General features: G+C 36.6%; 1 protein-coding gene across 1 annotated transcript; it reads left to right on the forward strand.

The window, feature by feature from the left end:
• Positions 1-6,051: 6,051 nt before the first annotated feature.
• LOC136264975 (adhesion G protein-coupled receptor E3-like) lies at positions 6,052-12,959 on the forward strand. Its single transcript, XM_066059739.1, has 24 exons — positions 6,052-6,177; positions 6,246-6,353; positions 6,402-6,474; positions 6,541-6,645; positions 6,907-7,001; positions 7,063-7,232; positions 7,343-7,391; positions 7,440-7,680; positions 7,751-7,876; positions 7,929-8,019; positions 8,128-8,307; positions 8,362-8,479; positions 8,534-8,640; positions 8,702-8,813; positions 10,537-10,693; positions 11,250-11,316; positions 11,549-11,615; positions 11,676-11,779; positions 11,837-11,963; positions 12,015-12,056; positions 12,163-12,213; positions 12,275-12,290; positions 12,455-12,553; positions 12,843-12,959. The coding sequence occupies exons 1-24, from the start codon at positions 6,052-6,054 to the stop codon at positions 12,854-12,856; spliced, it is 2,445 nt and encodes an 814-aa protein (XP_065915811.1). The 3' UTR covers positions 12,857-12,959.
• Positions 12,960-21,462: the final 8,503 nt, after the last annotated feature.

Genomic DNA, 21,462 nt, shown 5'->3' on the forward strand with positions numbered 1-21,462 from the left:
TAGCTAGCAATACGAATACTTCATCAAGAGGTTAATTATATGCTCCCAAATGACTTGCTCCGGTCATTATACTCATGCACAGAAACCATTAGCTGATATGTTTTCAATATTTCCCAGGATTGCTGGACTACCATTAATCGTGACAGACGGTGCATACCATCTATGATACAGATTAGGATTTACAGGCTCCTTGAGCCTTCTTCACCTCTAATACTAACACAAAAATTGAATAACACCAGCAGCCAATGTGTTACTCAAACAGGTGGGACTCCATAAGATAACACTGACTGACTGGGCGGCATGAGCCAACCACCAAGACTACGTACAGAGTACTCATCACTCTACTTATAGCTAATAAGACGAGCAAAAAACCTGGCCAACCATGTACCCTATGCTGGTGTAACAATAGGTGTAAAAAATATGTTCGACCTCACAAATTTGCTGGACATAAGCCTGATGCTTGATGTTTTCATGCTTCTTAATGTACACAAACATCTCTCAAGTCGACCACCACCAAAAACCATTCATAGTGATGTCTAGGTGAGTCCCTTCTTGAGTCAGTGTTGAAGTCAAAGGTGGAAAGATGAAACTCATGGACAGGCTGCCGTATGCATGTTAAGATGCTGTATACCTTACTGTTTTCTTTCCCAGTGTTTTATAGGTTTCTCATTTTCTTCCATGTTCTAAGGTGTAGCTATATCTCTTCTGCCATACGCTGATGTAATGATGTCTTACTCTGTGGTCAAATATAGCTATGTACAATTATGCAATTGATACAAAGTGTTTTTTTAATATTACATATTTGCACTGCAGATGTCTAATGGATATAGCTATACAACTTGCACTAGCTAGTACAAATTGAAAGGCATAGACCAGATTATGTTGATATTCTGAGAGGCAAGATGGATTACCCACTATCTTATAGTATGTATGCAGCTACACAACTATAGAAACAGTACTTCAATGGAGTACATCTGTTGCAAGCACATGCAGCCACACGTATAGCTATATGCATGTGTATAGCTTCATCTATAAAGGAGAATTTCATGTGATCCCTATATGTAGGCCACTATAGCATTGCAATGCCGGAAACAGTTAAAATATATAAGTGTATTCTATAAAGTATTATGAATAATCAATCGTTCAAAATATTATTCCTGTCTGGTCCACAAAGAAATTCAAAGGTAAGGAAATGTCAGAATTGACAGTAGTTTGTAATCTGTGAACCAGCAAGAGTGCTATAGATCATGCTGCAGCGGCTGTGTAATATAAAAATGTATAGAAAAACAGGACCGTTTAACTTTACCGATGCCATACTTCAATTCAGCACTGTAACCAGTAGGTATCACAGATCATTCAATAATTCAGTTTTAATCTTTTACAACACTTAGTATGTATATATATGCTAGTCTATATAGCAAATTTACTATGCATATGAAAAGCACGCCCTCCATATATTCAAAGTTACAATACTGATCATGAATCTATGCCTAATGCAGTATTAGAAGGCATGGCATGGGGTTATTATATATAGCTATAATATATCCAGACATATGCATGTATGGCTACATTGTGATATGTAAAGGAATTAGTCATATATAGTACAGTCTGTAGGAGTGTATGGTTGTTTAGATGACCATTGTAAACTATATATTATGTTTAAAACTTGTATCACTGTACACTGCACATTTAAAATTTGGTTATGTCTGCTACCATTCGAATTGAATTGTTACTAATAAATGCAATATCCTTTTACTATTAGTGCGTCAAGCAATAGTAATATTAGAATGGTAGAGGTTACCATTCTACACTCTGCATATGGGATGACTCCTGTAGACTCAGTATCAGTATAGCTAATGTATCTAAGTAGATTCGCATCTCATCTGATTTGTAATCAATGATAACCAAACAAATTATAAATTAACCCAAGAATCACTATTCAAACTACTTGCTAAACTGAATGAAATCCATAAGCCCACATTGTTGTTATGTATAATAATGAACACGTAATTGCGCACCAGCAAGCACACATGCATACACACATGAACACACACAAATTCATGTACACGTGCACACACACACACACACACACACACACACACACACACACACACACACACACACACACACACACACACACACTACATGGTATAACATGCGCACAGCATCATTATTTGCAATTTTGTGTTACTCAAGTAACAGGCATTACAGTGGCAGATTTAGGGGGTTTCAAGGTTTCCATGGAAACCCTCTTTGAAAATGATTACACAACATTTGAGTATTTTAATTAATTGTTGTGGCGTGCACCTATAATAAGCAATATGCATGCTCAGCAGTCCATAAATAGACTCCGTAAATATTTATTTTACAAATAATGTCACACTAAAATTGTTGCCAAATGCAGTCTCAAAGCAACTAAATTTCAAAAATGTTCTGGGGGGCATGCCCCCAGACCCCCATATAGCACATGCATTCTTCGCATGCATGGTGTTTGCACACTCACTCATGTCAGTCCACCTTCTAAACTGGAAACTGCCTTTATAAATTCCTAGATCCACCACTGCATAATATGTTGTTATGTAACAGATAAATTTCTTGTCTCGTTTGACATTTTTAATGTAGCCATATGCAGTGCTAGAGCAATCTTATCAAACACTATAAATACCTTTACACCTCATGATGTATTCAGAACGAGTTAGAATCACTTCAACATCTCTTCACTTAAAAGATATCAAGTGACATCAACAATAGTAGGGCAGTCATTATGGCATAGTTACTGTGTCTTTATGGCTGCAAAAATGTGAATCAATGTAGCTAGAAATACTGTATGAATCAGAATTTGTGACATTTTGTCTCAGAGTTGCAGTAATGATACTAGTTGTTTTTATTGTGGCGAGTGTGACTGTTTCAGCTATTCAAGCATCTCCTATTGGTGAGTACATGTAATTGTATGTTGATAAACACCACACTTCCTACAATACAGCTGTATATACATATGAATTAAGATATATGCTTTTGAAATGTATTGTACTGTGACAAGAATATTATACTATAATAGCTACGTACGCTAAACTATGAAGTGAAAGTTTCTATCTAAATTAATGTTGCACATTGAAAACACAAATGTGCAGAGTGTTCAGTTTTTGACACTGTATAAGGTACAATTGATATTTTGTACAGTGAAAGGTCCTGAAGATGCTATCTACTTTCCTGGCCAGAATGACAGTGTTATATTTGAGTGTCAAGTGTCAGAGGAATTCTCACTGTCATGGAGTGTTAATGGTACAGAATATGCTCTGAGTAATCTCTCCAGTGGAGATCTTTCTGGGCACACCATCAATGGCACAAATATTATAGTATTCATTCCCTACAATGGAACATCGTACACTTGTATTGCTTCATCTGGTTCAAATAGAACACACAGTGGTACAGCCTTCCTGTACATTGCTGGTTAGTACACACACACACACACACGCACGCACGCACGCATGCACGCACGCACGCACGCACGCACGCACGCACACACACACACACACGCATACACACACGCATGCACACACACATGATTGTGTACAATTGTATGTGGTGTAGTGCTTCCAAAATTATTTAACTCACCCGCCCACACATATTTTCTAGATATATTCTACAAGGGTTATTATATTTTATTATTGTGCCATGCTTTTAGTATGCTATAATGTACTACTTAATACTGTTTTCAGTTGTCTGTGGTGTTGCAACACACATGTTTAAAAACAGTGGTATACAATAAATGTCATTTCCAAAGCCATAAACTGACTTTACAACATCATAAAATAAAAACTAAATAGAATATCAAAAAACTGTCACCACAAGTTTTAGTTTTCTTCAAAAAAATAATGAAGTCAAATTCAAATTCTTAAGCATGTGTAACAAGTAGCGGTTTTTCAAACACCATGAAATAGGAAAAAAACGGATATAACTTCTTATTTAAAACAAATTTTCAAAATCTGTCACCACAAATTGTTAGGCTGAATGAGAGCATTTATCAACTACAATTGTTTGGCACAACTCAAAAGTGTCTAGGACTAGTTTCAAAATAAGTAAATTTCACTATTATTCATATCACAGCATAAATGTGGTGTTTACCATGGAAACAAGCACAAAAACTAATGAAAATTTGTGAATATAACCATATGCAAAAAAACAGAATAAAGATATCTATTCTAAAGTTATGATCAAAAATAACTTTTGGAAGTTCATGCCTTGGTGCACTATATATTGTATTCTTAATGAATGCTCACAACATACTCCACTCAACAGTTATGAAATTATGTGTGATTATATCTGTGCATGTTTAGGTGTTCCAGGTCCAGTTGCTAGCCTACAGTACTCTACAATGCTGTTAGGAGAAGCCAGTGTCTCACTATTGTTAACTTGGGAGGAACCATTCAGTAATTATAATCCAATAGACCACTACACTGTATCTGGCTGCACTCGTACGAAATCAGTAACTGGAATAACACAGTGTCCCAATATCACTGTGTTCCCTACAGTTAATGGTAGTATTAAAAATTTCCATCTTAATGAACTATCATCTAATGCTCGTTACACGTTTATGGTAACAGCCGCCAACAGTTTGGGTGATGGAGCAGTTGTCAGTGTTAGTGTTTCAACAATGATCATGAGTACTTGTAAGTTGAAGAATACAAGCCTACTTTCCAATTAACATTGTACTTTAATTTCATAAGTATTAAAAATTATTTTTAAAATATGACTTATATACACACAAACTATCCACCCATACTTATAAATCACCAATTTTGGTGCGAGGGTGTTTGGATAAAAGCTTCCATTCTAGATGTATGAATCTCTATATAGCCTCACTAAATGTGGATTTAATTCTACGCTTTCTGTATTTGGATCATGGATATTGCGACTAATATGTTTACCTACTTAGCTTCTCCAAGTGTCAGCCCAACAGGGATGAAACCAGGACCTGCAAATTTGACAATGCCAATCACATTCATGTGTTATGCTACTGGTGAACCTCTTCCAAACATCACCTGGTACTTCAACAATACTGAACTGGTGTTCCCACACACCAAGTATGAGATGAACCTGACAGTAGTAAATACTACAACAGTCTCCAGCTCATTGACAGTCCATAGTGTGGCATCCTCTGATGTCAGATTGTACACATGCCTTGCTAGCAATGATAGTGGGAATGCCAATGTCTCTGGAGTGTTGACAGCAAATGGTATTATGTTACACACTCACATTTACACACTCACATACACCACACACACACACACACACACACACACACACACACACACACACACACACACACACACACACACACACACACACACACACACACACACACACACACACACACATACACACACACACACACACACACACACACACACACCATGCACTGTTACCAAAATATACGCTTTTATCATTAGTCTGTCTTGGACCGTTACTTTCTCATGGGATAACATGGCCAACAACAGCAGTTAATGGAATGGCTAGGACAAGATGTGCAAGAATACATCCATCATTTGGTTATGGTCCTATGGTTACTAGACGATGTCTTGAAGGAGGAGTGTGGGATACACCAGATTTGTCACGGTGTAGCATTGCTGTTAAATCAAGCTCATTAGTAATTTATTCTACATATCTACATGCTGCGAGTTCTCGTGAAATAAGACGGCAGTCTACAACCATAACAAACAATGTTAGTGTATAGTAGCAATTATATCATGATGTAATAATCATTAACATAGGTGATGATACTGCTGGATAGCACTTACACTACTGCCATTAGTTTGAGGGTGTTTTCAGGACATAACAGAGAAGTACCCGTGGTGTTGGTATTCCAACTTTCCACTGGAGTCTCTGCTGATGAAATTATAGACAACATTACATCAGCTGAAATAGATTTTGCAGGATTTGAGGAGGTGTCAGATACAGTTCCACAACTAGTTACAATCACCCCTGTTGGTATGTAGTACATGTACAGTACCTGACTCAGTTGTATGTTAAATCTCTCCCTCAGATGTGTGCATGTGTGCTGGTCAAGATAATCAAAATATTTCTAACAACAGTGAAGGCAACTATACAGTCATTAGTGAAAATGTTTGTAAAGGAACTTCTCTTAGTCCATGTGCTTGCAATAAAAATAGCTGCATGGTGAGGATTCATTAAATTCCTCTGAACATTTATACAATGAGATACTATTATGATTACTACCTTTACAGTGCAACAGACCTGCTTATGTTGGCAACGACACTATCTGTGCTAGAGATTCTGATCAGGATACCTTTCCTGATGTTCAATTGGACTGTCCCCTACCTCAGTGTATTAAGGTACCCATATCACAACCATGGTTGCCATGTTCTCATTATTAAATGTAGGATGAGTGTCCTGAGATTTTTAATCAATTACCAAGCGGTGTTCAAGATATTGATGCCTGTTCTTTATCACCAAGTATGTATGACTTGCATGTAAATTAGGACATATTTGTTTCATAGCTACATATACTCTTGTATGCAGATTTAACGGGAGTATGTCGTACAGAAACAGATGCCATGTTTGGAATTGTATGGCCCAACACTGAATTCGGTGCTATGGCTAGAATAGCATGTCTGAATGGAATTGGTGGGTAAATAAAATAATTCTGTGTTCTTTTAAACATATTCAGTTAGATACAACTTATAGTGCTCCCTCTTTAATCCAAGTAACTCTGTACTTTAAATGCAGTCTTTTAAATTTGTGCAACCCATTGACTCTAACACATAATCCTTCCTGGCTGTCCTCATAATTAGAACAGGCATGCATACAGAATACAGATAGACAGAAAAATGTTAATAGATAAATAACTGTTCAAATAGGTTAGATAAGTGGTGTCATTCTCAATAGGCAATGCTACAAGACTATGTAGACGATCTGGTGTTTGGGGACGACCTAATGCAACAGAATGCCAAACACACCAGTTCATTGCAGTGATGGAAGAGGTACGTAGCTATATGACATGTGCCCATGAATTAGCAGCTACACTACTCCATTAACAACTAGGTTACAGAACTACAAGATGATCTGAACAATGGGGACTCTACGGATGATATACCAGAGAGAGTCAATCAACTTGTAACAGATTTGATGACAATTACTGTAACAGATAATGGATCTTCAATATTCCCACTAGATTTAGCAAGTACTAATTCTGCAATGAACGTAGCAATAGAGTAAGTAGATGACCACAGCATATGCAAATAGATATTCGGCATCATAATTGCATGGTCAGATCAGTTATTAGAAAATTTTAGTTGGCTATGTTTAATGTTTGTCTGCTTAGCGTTGCTGGCCAAGTCATGACAACTTTTAATGAAGATGATTTTGTTGAGGTGAACACAACACTCGTTATTCTTTGTACATGCTTCCAATTATATTAGAATGTGATGGCCATGTACAATATTATGTTGGATGCTGACAACCTCATTGGGTGGAATCAGCTACAACAGGTACACATTCATATATTTAGAATGCCATTAGAATTTGTGCATATACCACCAAAGATTAACCAAAGCCAAGGACAAGATATGTTAGTTGGGATAGAGACGTTTGGTACTTTAGTTGGAGACTACTTGAGGCATTATAACAGTTCAGAAATTGAATTCATTGATGAAAATATTGGTAAACATATAATATGATCTATTGGTCTACAGAGTCAGCTACATATGTACTACATGCTTTACCACCACAGCAATGTTTGTAACAGTAGTAAACACCACCATTGATCAGAGAGATGTCAGCCTTAATTTAAATGCAACCAATAATTCAAGTATCAGAATCCCATTCTCTGCACTACATAGAAGAGCAATAAGTTCAGGTATATGATACTACATACATTAAAATCTGATCTGACATAATAATAACAACAGGTGATAACCAAGTTTCTGTGTCATCATTCACATACAGAAACATGGAGACAATTTTATCCTTCTCAAATATGGATACCAATTATACTATCCTGTAAGTGCACTGAATGTACATGTACATATGTGTATAGTATTGTAAATGGGAAGAACTGTCTGCCTATGTGCCATGTAGCTCACTTATATTCTTACTTTATATGTGTAGGAGACACCGAAGACATGCAAGAGCAATACCAGCAAGTGGCGTCCTGTCTGCTACAGTAGGAGATTCAGAGTTTAACTCCTCACTATTGGATTCTGTAGAATTGATTTTTACATATTCACCAATGAGAAGAATCACTAAAATAAGATGTGAGTTTTGGAACACCAGTTTAAACCAGGGCAAGTAAGTGAACAAAGTGATCAATAATACAAGAAGTTATATTCTTCACATGTACAGTGGAGGATGGGACACTAATGGTGTTAGTGTAGTCAATGTTAGTAATGACACTGTCACATGTACTAGTCTACACTTGACCAGTTTTGCTGTGTTAGTAGATGTTGCAGGAACTCAACAGGTTTGTTGTACACTATGCAAAGTTATTTGTGGTATAATACAGTGCATAACATAGGATATATCTGATGATGAAAGACAAGCCATTACAATTGTGTCATATGTTGGATGTGGAGTTTCCATCCTTGCTCTCCTAGTTTCCATCTCATTATTTATTTATTGCAGGTTAAAAGTACACCTATTGTGTTGTACCACCCTTTGACTTGTCTAATATGTTCTACAATAGAAAAACTTTCTTTCCTGGTATCCAGAATTTCATACATCTCAATCTGTCAATTGCATTAGCCACAGCATTGGTTGTGCTTGTTAGTGGAGTTGAACATGCTGCTGACAATAAGGTGTGTGTGTGTGTGTGTGTGTGTGTGTGTGTGTGTGTGTGTGTGTGTGTGTGTGTGTGTGTGTGTGTGTGTGTGTGTGTGTGTGTGTGTACATACCCCTGTATGCTAAGAGTTTTATATCAAGACTCATGGTATTGAGTCGCACGGCCAAGAAAGTAAAAGGTGCATGCCTCAAATTAATAAGCACAAAAGAAGTGCTACTGTGAGTTATTTACATGTAGGCTACCCTCACCATAATGTTTATCATTTTAACACCTCAGCTCATGGACATCAATTTCCAGTTGTTTGTGTGTGCAAAATATTATGTACATACAAATATGTAGCCAATAAAACTTTCATGCCATCTGCCCCAGGGGCGGACAGCACTAGAAGGCTACTGGTCTCATTGGCTACTTTCAATCACTTTCCCTAGTCAACCAACTCGACATTGACAGTTCAAACATTTAACTCGATATCATACTCAAACAATATTTTACTCACCTATTGAGGTGAATCAGTGCCAAGGAAGTCGTGAGATTTTTCTGTTGCACACATCCAGATCGTTTTCTTTGCTTGTTTCCTCCTGTCATGATCAACATATGTGACCTAGTCTGACAAAACCAGTCTTAGCTATAGCCCATCAAATTTGACCACAATTGTAAAGTTTGAAATTGATTAACGTTTTCTGTGAACATGATAACCTTTAATATTCTCACCACTTATGTAGAAATCTATCAAGATTTTTCTGAATCTTACAGAATTGTTATAGCTCACACAGAAATGGAATTGCACAATATTAAGTGTAATTATGCAGCTGCTACTTTCTGTAGCAACAATTACACAATAAAAATAGTCTACAATAGTTTTCAGGTCGAAATTATTCCTGGGGCTAGACTCCCAATAATGACATTCAGTATGACTGTTGCTCTACTGTGTAACTTTCATTGCCAATTAAAGTTGCCATTTCATCCACTATTTGTCTTGCTCAAACTCCTCTGCTTCAGAAGCTCCAACTTGGGAACTTCATTGCTTGACTGAATCATCTTGAAATGTTCCAGTGCATTATTACAGCTGTGAGATTTTTGTCAGCTGGTTAGCTATCTGCATGGCCACACATTTGTATCTTGCAGGAACATATTCTGGATCACGTAACCATGGTACAGTTCATAATCTGGATCACGTAACCATGGTACAGTTCATAATCTGGATCATGTAACCATGGTATAGTTCATAATCTGGATCACGTAACCATGGTACAGTTTATACCAATGCAATTGATTCATAAAACAAGTAATACCCTCCATGCAAAAACAGCTTGGCTGTTAAAGAGAACATGTCCATGAAAGTAAAAGCTGAAAGAGCTGATATCTGGAGCAAATTAAATGATAATACAACTAATCAGATTTATTATTGGACCCTTATCACTGGCTCATGTTCTATTGCTGTATTCCCAATTAAGTTGTTTTCACTCTAATTAGCTAGTAACTTGGCTGCCTTTTCCCCCCACTCTAACTATTGAAAAAGGTAGCCAAAGTACTAGCCAATTAAAGTTAAAAGAATTAATTGAGAATTCTGTAAGACTGAATGTAGGACACAAGCCACAATATTATTAATAAATTACAGTTATTCATTCTTGACCACCCCAGATATCAGCTCTTTTATTTTTACTCACAGCCAAGTTGGGAGTAACAGAGTATCAGTCTACACACAAAAATGTTAATACTGTATTTCTTATTCTTAACAGGTTGGCTGCTTGGTTGTGGCAATCTTGTTGCACTATTTCTTAACTGCTGTGTTCACATGGATGTTGTGTGAAGGAATAATCATCTACTTCTTACTCGTGAAAGTGTTTAACAATGGAATTGGCAAGAAGAAATGGTTCTATTTGGTTATTGGTTGGGGTGAGTATTAGGCACCCACCCATTATTTTCTGCTTAAATTTTCCTGAGGCATTAAGCACAATGCTAGAATAATAAACAAAATAGTCAAAATCATATTGTGAATCCTTGTCTGTATAATATTATAGTTGTCATACTCTAATAGAACAGTCAGTAACTCTAATAGAGCAGTCAGGTAATTATTTGACATGACTGTTTAGATACAGTTGCCAAATGAACAACTTTTCATAAAAAAAGCATTACCTTTACTCACAAGCTAAACTTTAATTATGATCATTATAGCAAGTGAAAGCTTATTAGTAAAGCATGAAAGCTGAGGCACATAATTATTCTTATAATTGGTTGGAATTTAATTAGCACTGCAGCATTTAAAGAATAATAGGCTGATGTTTAGTGAGTATATAAAAGTACAGTTTATATGCAGCACACAAGCTTGTTATACATTGTATGTGCATGTATAGATTAGTTATTTGTATATTCTGTTAGCTACATATATATGACTTCACAAGTGTTGCTGGTAATCATTATTATTGTAGCTTTGCATGTACATTAATATTAGGTGTGCCAGTTCCAATTGTATCCATTACTGCTGGCATAGTTCATGATCACTATACCATGACACAGTAGTAAGTTGTTCACTGTAATAACAACATTACTTATTCTTTGAATGTGACACACATATAACTTGCTTTACATTAGCTAATGTATGTATGGTATACATATAGTGACAGTGTTTTGACATGTACACCTTGATACTTTTGTCTCTTTCCCTAAAATTAAAGTAGAAATGTACCTATAGACTGATTTTAACAACCATCTACAACACTGTAATTATAATGATCCATTTTCTATTCATAGTTGTTGGATATCTACTGATGAAGGAGCCATATGGGCTTTTACAGGTCCAATGACAGTAGTATTACTAGTGAGTACTTTTGCATTATTAGCTCCACAGACATTGTGCTATCCCTCACTTGCATTTCAGGTCAATGCAGTGTTTCTGTTCCTGGCATTACGTGCTCTGTATCATATCAGCATCACCAATCAAAAAACAAAACCCACTAAAAACCCCAATGCAGCATTAGCCAAGTGAATATAGCTACCATGCTACATATGTTATCACATATGATAAACACACATATGCAGGTCAATGCTGAAAGCTACAATGGTACTATTCCCCCTACTTGGGTTTACATGGTTCATTGGAATGTTTGCAGTCAATAAACAGTCTACAGTTTTTGCCTGGATCTTTACCATCCTCAGTTCTCTGCAGGTCAGCTACCTTATAGCTCATATTTTCATTGGTCAATTTTAAACTCTACAGGGTTTGTTCATCTTATTTTGCCATGTTATTCGAAGTGAACATGTAAGTACACTATCATTTGTGTGTAGTCCACATTTTAATCCTTACAAGCTTAAAATTGTGATAATGAATAGCTACACATGAAGCTGTCATGTATTTCCTTGTATAGATATGGAAACGACTGACTGGCTTGGTTCACTCACTTAAACAGACATCGGTGGTAAGCACCACTGCAGCGCAGTATTTCACATCACATTTATTATATAATTTCTTTTTTCCAGCTAACTTCCTCAACTGGTATGGAAGCACACATTCACACACAGTATATATATACACCTAAGACTAATGCATACAAACAAGCAATGTCTGGTAGCATAGGTATGACAATGTCAGTCAGTAAGTGATTATAACTACATATATACTAATATTTTATTGGCTATAATCCATTGATGTGCACTTAGGAGGTAGAAAGATATCAACTGCATCCAAACAGCAGGTGGCTCTTGACTGCAGTACAAGCAAAGATTTTTGTGATAGCACTGCCACCCTTTGTGATTCCTGTAAGTCATTTCAACTACGTACATCCACAGATCTTATTTTAAAGGCCAGATGGGAATTTGTAGTATTAAGTTCAATATATATGGTAATCATTTTGTAAACAGAAAAAATATTTTTAGCGATTATGATTTTGAAGTTTTGAGGCTAGCAAAATAATATCTGTGAATAATTACCTCCACAAAAAATTCCACCAACATTACACACTTTCAAAAATTTAGACCACACAAAATAGTGACTGCTAACAGAGAGCTTGTTATGGTAAAAAATTGTATGTGTATATCATTTATTCAGATGTCTCATTTTGATGATGATCCCGATAGAAGATACCTTATTTACACTTGAGAATGAAAACATTTGTGATACATATCCTTTGCTCAGTTACTGACTGAGTGCTGTTGTTATACACGATGTACATATGTATGCATTATAACTTTATATGTAACCGCATATGAAAATATTTTAAACTTCAGAATTAGCTCATTAACTCATATGCTAGCAGCTAATAGTATTCTACTTGTGCTTTTATTAGCTTTAAAATGACGTTTGAAATAGTACAAATGTGTTTATGTTTGTTATTGCTTACTTGGTAGTAAAGCTGCAGGTATCATACAGTACGATAGTATCATGCAGTGCAATAGTACTGTAAAGTAGGGACAATGAAGGTGTGGGTGTGGCCCACGATAAAATATCACCAAAAACCTGCCTCGAGTTTTTCTCACAGCATGACAGTATTGGTTGAGTAAAATCAAGCCCAAAAGTTCCTTCAGATCAACCCAAAACGTTTTTTTGTTAAGTTGCTATTTTTTTATTTGACAGAATTTTCTATTGCCTGATGCGTTTAGTCAAGCATAGTAGAAAACAGGATAGAGCTACAGCCCTACTTATTTCACAAAAATGTTTCAAATTCACTTAAGAAGAAACCTTTGGCATATAACTGATTGTATAACACCAGTGGACACTGGTGTGTTATAGAAGATACAATGCTGAGTGAGTTATCCAATATCACTAGAGACAATTTAAGTGTTTTGTTTTACTGAACTACTTGTATTTCTAAACATTTATTGTGACCGTATCAAGACACTGTTCATTACATGCAGGTGCACTGGGATCCAGACTTCTAAAAGGGGAAGCTCCACTCATAATGGTAGACTCCCAGCAATGTTTCACTGTTAAATCTTACCATTTAGGCCTTTAGAAATGCAACTGAAGCCTTTAACTTGCATTAGAAGATAAAGAAGATAAATGTTTTTAGAAGCGCTTATCACAGTAAGATATAACAGTTTCAAGTGATATTTGAAGTATTACTGCTGTATACAAAAGTAGAAGTATGTGTTTCATCTTGTAATAAGTGTTTCTTTGACTGATAAACTAATTTTAGTTTTATTAAGAAAAAAAATTGTCAGCAGTTAGACTCAGTCAGGTGTCTGCCAAATGGGGCTTCCAACCCTTTGAGCCCCACAGATCCGCCCCTGCACTAGCTGCTTCTCTTGTTCACTTCATCATTATCCAGACTGGTAACATGCATGCTTTCCTTTGTGCTTTCTTTCACATGATGTGTCAAGCAAACTACAACATATAGCTATAGCTGGGTGCTATTTGTACCATGTAAACAAAGTTAGTAAGATAACTTGATAAACTTCTAAGAGAATACAGTTTAGCAATAATAATTATGTGATGTGTTATACATTTAGCTAATCGGCAAAGATTTGCTGACTACTTGCATATACCCGTATAGTGCTGTCATTAACTATCAATTGTGTAGTATTGTGACCACGGTTTTGTGAAAAGGGGCCTTCCCACGTACACATCAACTTTAATGATTCATAGCTTCAGACAGATGTAGAAGGAAATTAATGGCATCAAATCTATGCAGCTCCTATATTATATGGATGAGTGTTAAAGACTTGCTTTCAAAATCCAGTTAGATTAATTTGCGCTACTATACAGTGTGTTTAGTGGTAATGAACTTGCAGGAAAAGTTCACAAACAAGTAGGAATTTTAAACTAGAGTAAGGACAATGTAGTACCACAATAAAAAGTACTGAAACAAGCTGGATTGGAATAGTATGTAATGTCCAATTGCTGTAAAACAATAAGAAGCATATATCCCTACTGTACTGTGGAGATTGAAACACACAGTAGGGATATTTGGTTCTTATTGTTTTGCAGTAGTTAAAAGTATATTTGAGGAATAAGATATATGATCGAAATAGTAGTGCACCCAAAGGACCTCTGCTTGTAAAAACACATCCTATGTGAGCTGGAACTTTATCTGTTCCTCTGCACTGTATCACATCATTATATTATCACGCATTCTGCCATATCAAATTTATACTGTTAAAATTCTGTTTGTACATTTTTTTTGTATTGTAGCACCTCACTTAGCTACCTTACACTTAATTTCTATACACTATTTCAAATGAAAAATGTAGGTTTTAGGCCACTGCAAGTCATAAAGTCCAGCTTGGTGGAGTAGTTTACAAAGGGTCTTGGTGACAGCTGCATATGACAAAGGCTGGAATCTGCCAACTTAAAAGAGAAGATCTGTGAGGGCCACAATGCCTGAAAGCCTGTGATAATGATCAAAGGCATGATATGGGCAAGTGGATGAGTTTGTGCTTTAATATCAATCATGCATCCACATCTGAAAGGGTCCATCTTGGATTGGTGCAATGTGATAGTGATATGATCAGAACAGAAGGTAATGTCAGATCAGCGGAGGTTAGTATATTTGCTCACCCTTAAAAACCATAAAAGGCTAGGGTGAAAGTAGCCCATAACATGCACTGCTCTAGCTTGGACAGTGTATTGTGATTGACGTGGCTAGCTGATCTTTCCAGGGTACACATAAGGTTAACAGTGATAGGTAAGCAAGCACGCTGGTTGTCACCCTGCTATAGGTTAAATAGTTACCTGCACTACAGGAAAGTAGCTATAAAGTTATTTTTATATTACGAAGTGTATATTTAGCCGGTACCGGTTTGCAAACACTAACGGCTATTGTGCCGGCACTAGTAGGTTGCCCCGAGCATTCAACTTTAGGGCACGCGTCTAGTAGGTTGCCCCTAGCATTCAACTTTAGGGGATGCGAAAAGTAGTTCCTTAGCGTTAGGGGTAGGCTAGGGTTCAGCTTTGGTTTCTTCTTCACTCTTGTTATATATAGAAGTCACTTCAGTCGGATGTTTATAACGTAGAAACTAAATAATATGACTAGCTGCAGCACCGGTGGTATAATCGTTACAAACATTGCTTATGAGCACGGATGCCCGGGCTCGAACCCTCGCTTAGACAACTTTTTTTTTTTCGCTTTCTTAGGTTTTTTGTACAAGTTTTTTTTTAATGCACGTAACATTCTAAGTATTATACCCTCCACTGCCGGCGAAATAGCCGGCAAAACAGTGTAACCGGTACCGGCTCTATATAACCTGCCTTTATATTATGTATAGTTATTTGTAATTGCTAAAAACTCATGTGCAAGTGTTGTGCAATGTCATTACAAAATAAAATTTAATGTGTGTCATTTAATTGTCTACGCTCTTGCAACTAAATTAGCTGGTAGCTGTAAGTTGTTCCATTTTGGAATTGTGGCTGCCATGGGGATAAGTCAAGAACTGCATATATGAGCATCAATTCTTGAAAATGGATTGTATTCATGACCTCTAGTAGTGCTGGTATTATGAGTAACGGAAACATAATTCAACTAAAATTGTTATCTTTTAATATGCTCCTTATGTGACATATATCACACTGCTATATTAAGTTGAAAAGTCTAACAGACTTTACAAATCTTGCAGCTCAGCATTGGATACGTAGCTTCAAGTTTATTATTGTTACAGCATATTTATGTAAAAACAGCCAAACTTTATAAAAAGGTGTGGCCTTCAACAAGCCTGGGTGAAAAAAATTAGGTGGCGGCCATGAAATGGCTGCAATGATGTGGATAACAATAATTTTTAATAGTGGCCATTGTGCATTAATAATACTGTCAGTATATACTCTAGGAAGAGTCTTACAATTACATAAGTTTGATAGGGATCTATTTATGGCAATGGTATAGTTATAGATAGAATGATAAAGTATTTATTAGCTTTTTGTAAGTCCTATTGATACATGACATGTACAGTTTTAAGTCAATAATATTACACCTAGATATTTAGCATCATGCAGCTTGAGTTTGCTGTAGTAAAGGATGTAGGATGTCTTGGTTTGGGCCTGTGGTAGTGGTTGGGACTTAATTGGCCTGTCTCTTATGATATTTGTTACGTTTACCTTTCTTGTGTGCCAGGTGGGACTATTATCAGTTTGTGCTCTCCAGGACCTTCATCAAACTAGTTCCAATCCTTTATCACATGATTTTACATGTAACACTATGCTTATATAATTATATAATATACAAATAGCCACCATCTTATCGTCGTACCACTATCCTCTACAATCAGTGCTAGATGACATGATTTTGTGCATGTTTGTTTTGTTTGGAAAAAGTACCACTCAATATCTTATAAGTTGAAAACCATCTTCAATTCACCATGCTACTTTTTTCTAACTGTTAAAGTGTTATATTTTTTTGTTGCAAATTTGTTTTGTTTGCTTGTTTGTGCGTGTGTTTTTGTCATGTTATATTGAGTATACATGTAGTTGTGTTTTTGTATTTGGACAGTACCTCATACAGGCTTGCTTTTTGCACTGCATGTTCCTCCCCTTGTGGTAATACTAATACCCCTGCTGACACGATCCAAAATATAAGAAGATATATATCCAATGCCAGTTTCCATAACAACAGGAGTAAACACCACCTCAGCAGAGGCACTATAGAATGTCCCTTGATAACCTGTGAGTGATCAACAATCTCAATCACATTCAAATCAATATTGTGACACACAATTTGATCAGGATGTATACTAATGGGATGAGATGAAGCCACTCCTTCATGAGCCTTGATCATGACCTTCACCAGATCATGTGACTAAATGCAGCCTCACTTCAACTGATCATAATTTTCTGGTAGGCACTTTTCAGCCAAGCAAATACAACTAGCAGTAGTAAATTGCTTTCTATCATTGTTTACCACCACCTCTACATGGGCCCAAACAATTGCACCAATAGTGTTAGCATCTATAGAATCAAAGATGAAATTGTACACAGTAACTTTTAGATGGCTGAGTATAGTGGATGCTACAATCCAGTGATTTTTTCTGTAGCGATGCATAATTTGCAGAAAGTTTTTGGTAAATCCACCAACAAGTGGTGTGTTACCAGCACATACTACACAACACACACTACACACACACCATTGGGTTTCACAGCTCTCCTTGTTGCAATATACATTTCATGTGTAATCTTTGAGTGCTCACCAGAAGTAGCTAATGGTCAGCCTATGATGGCTGGGTAGAGATGGTGCTAATCAGAAGACAGACACCAGTTATATTCAAATACAACCACACAGACAACACACTTACGTTTAGGGTCCAACATTGAGGGTTGAGTGGTGACAAAATAGTTTGAAGGAACTAACAGCCTGGTGAAAATAAGGAATAGTGACATAAATAGTAATTATGCTGACATAGCAAATTTTCATCTAGCTGTCATGGCAATTGACAAGGATCTGAAATTTTTTCATGTATAAATACGTATATCAAGAATATAGCATACACTGATAATCACCAGAGCTCCAAAGGTATTTAGGTATTTACACAAACATATATGTACGCCTTATACAGTTCCCAGCAGATGATCAACTAAAAAAGTATTGTAAGAATGTTTTTGTCCCCAAATTTGTTAAGTTTCCTTGTTGTAGTGTCAGTTTACATTGTTATGCTCATTAACAGCCATAACTGTGTAAGTGATTTAAACTTTGTCCCTTTATCTATGGCTGTAACAAAGTACATTAACCCATTGATTGGGTTTCATAACCTGGTTATCTGAGTGCCAGATCTGCAGCCAGTGATACAGCACCATTTACCTCCAAAAAGTACATTATAATTGTTAAAAAATTAACAGGGTGATTTACTATAGCATACTGTATTTAGCTCAGTAAATTTCTTAAACTACAAGCATTTACCCTTTGGTAGCCCCAGCTACCTGTCTAATGGCGACAGTCTCTTCTCTTCAGTGGCTAATGAGGCAGCCTTGGCCATCATGAGGTGTTTCTCAACTTGATCAACTTCACTTATTCTCCTCTGATGTTCATCATGTACCTGTATGATATCAATATATAGTAGTGACTTCTGATATAGTACAGCTTCAGCCACTAAGGTATGTCAAGTATGCCCAAAACATAGCTAAGGTGTGCTTCAGACCACTCCTAATATTTCCCATCCCTAAAGTTTGCCATGTGGGTGGGCGGCTAATTCAATAATGTTAACTGCTGCAATGTATGTTAACATGGATCAAGTCGCAAGTAAACAGATTACCTAGCAAGCTTGCCCGTGCCATGCATTCATCATACCTGACTACACTTTCAGCAGTCAGTAGCTACCAATTCCCACTCCTCCTTGACCACCCATTGACACTTGATTGTAATTTTAGTCTAATGTTATGTATATATATATATGCTATTTTCATTGAATCGTGTCTGATAAGACTCTAGACTAAAACAATCACCTAACACTTAGAATACGTCAATTTATAAAACAACGGAATTGGAGCAGCTTCATGACACAAAACCACCTCATTAAAGTAACCATGTCAGGTATTGTGTAACCTAAATATTTTGAGGGAGAAAATTTTTGTTGATTTCAAGGTTTTGGGGGTTAACAGATTTTAGACTTCAATAGTCTAATAGGTTGTTGCAAATCCATGAAAATTTTAATTTTAGCTACATTGTTCAACCTTGAAAATATTACCCCTCGAAATATCAGTAGAGTGTACCGCATAGCCTAAATATTTCAAGGGGCAACTATTTTGAGGTTGAGCTATGTTGCTAAAAATAAAATTTTCGCAGATTTGCTAACACTCCCAAAATGTATTAGATGTCTAAATATTTCAAGGCTAAATTTTTCGCTGATAACCCCAAAACAGCAAAATCAGCAAAAAATTTTCCTCCTCGAAATATTTAGGCTATACGGTACTATGTACATAATTATTAATTAATCAGGCTTCAAGCATAGCCAAGGTGTGCTACATCACAGTGGTAGGTTCTAAGCTTAGCAAATAATCTACCATAACAGTATGTAAACATTTACTTGCCTTTCACTCACCATGTTCAAAAGTTCCATGTCAGTATCACTTATGATAACGTCCACGTTGTTCTGCACTAGAAACTCTTAAGTTATCTACTCTTCCATGGTCCAATGATCGCAATGGCAAATAGACCACTTCATTATAGTCAAGTAGGTCCCAAACATAGCTAAGGTGTACTTCACGATCTCATTAATACCCTCATACAAAGGTAGGTCCAAAACAGGTGTACTTAATAGCTCTGGATGGTAATTTGCATGCACGAGATATGCTGGTCAGCATTGCAGGTGTAAAAACCAATCTCAATTGTAGCAAGCTGGGCATACAAGACAGTACATTGAAGGTCCAATAATAATGAGCTATAGCCCCTTCTAGTTTTCTGCTGTTAGCAGCTGACAGATGGTGCTTAGTATTGGTGACTGACAGTTCAAATAAAATGATGGCATCGTTAGAAACCAATAACATCTGGTCTATATACTGAGATTAGAGAGGTTAGGTGGAATAGTATTTAATGGACTAACACTTGGCAATGCATGCATGATAGCCAGGGAGATCAGCATAAAGTTTGTAAGATGGTAGATTTCTCTCAATTAAACTTATTAACAATGACCTGAAGAATAGAGTCGTGGCACCATGTGTATCTCTCCTGATCTAGAGCAGTGGAGCAAACATGATTATAGGCTGGGATGAGTGGCAAAGAGTACATTTCGGACTAATGATGATATTCAATTTTGCCAGATTCATTGGAGTTGGCAACATGTCACAACCAGCACGTTATAGGAAAGACAATTTTTTCTCAGGAAGTCCATACATCAGCTTCCTCCATATTAGATAATCTTGCTCCAGGGCAACTATATTCAAGAATTTATTTTGACTAGAGAGAAATTCAAGTTTGGTATTCCAGTAAAAGAACGCAAATTGTTATGAGCATTATTCTTCAATGTGGCAGAGTGAATGTTGACTACAGATGTCTTAGCATCAGACAAAGCATCCAGATACACTTTGGCCTTCAGACGTCAGAATAGATCTAGGCTGATGCAATTCAGTAATCATTGGATCCACCAAGCATTCAATTGCCAAAATGTATGATATAGCTTTGCCGAGTTCTGGAAGTGTGTAAATAAGGCAGATCTAACACATCTGGACGGAAAATAATTAACATCGAAGATTGAGCTGAGGCAATGGATGACAGAGAAAGCCTACATGTATGAAAATGGAGAATTACCGTCAAAAAGTTCTTAAGAATCCACACTTTATATGTATTCTCCTCTAATAGAACAGTTGTCAATATTTTGCAGGTAAATTTATTGTTTCAGATTGTTTGAGGCTATTTTACAGGTGGCGATGAATGAAATGTCAATGGTTTTGCCAAAAATTTGGTACAGTTAATATCACAGACATTGATAGTATGTCCACCAGACATTGAAAACTAAGTGGACAATACTACATGGCATCCCAGCAGCATAAATCAGCAGCAGCTGAGATCAAACAGCAAAAATTAGCAGCAGTCGAGATCACAGCCTCAGCAGTTCAGCCCCTAGAAGTTGCATCACTTTGTAAATATATGTGCCAGAATATCAGTTTTGTTCTTGGTTTCCCCAGTGCTTGAATGCACTCACTATTCTTATAGAGCAGCCATGTCGGTGTGAACTTTCACCAAGAGCTCAAGTTAATACTACGTTTGCTCCAGTATACTAACACAGGAAAAGGCACAATGAAACTACACTAGGAT

Source organism: Dysidea avara, chromosome 8 (assembly GCF_963678975.1).
Source record: "Dysidea avara chromosome 8, odDysAvar1.4, whole genome shotgun sequence".
Taxonomy (NCBI): Eukaryota; Metazoa; Porifera; class Demospongiae; order Dictyoceratida; family Dysideidae; genus Dysidea; species Dysidea avara.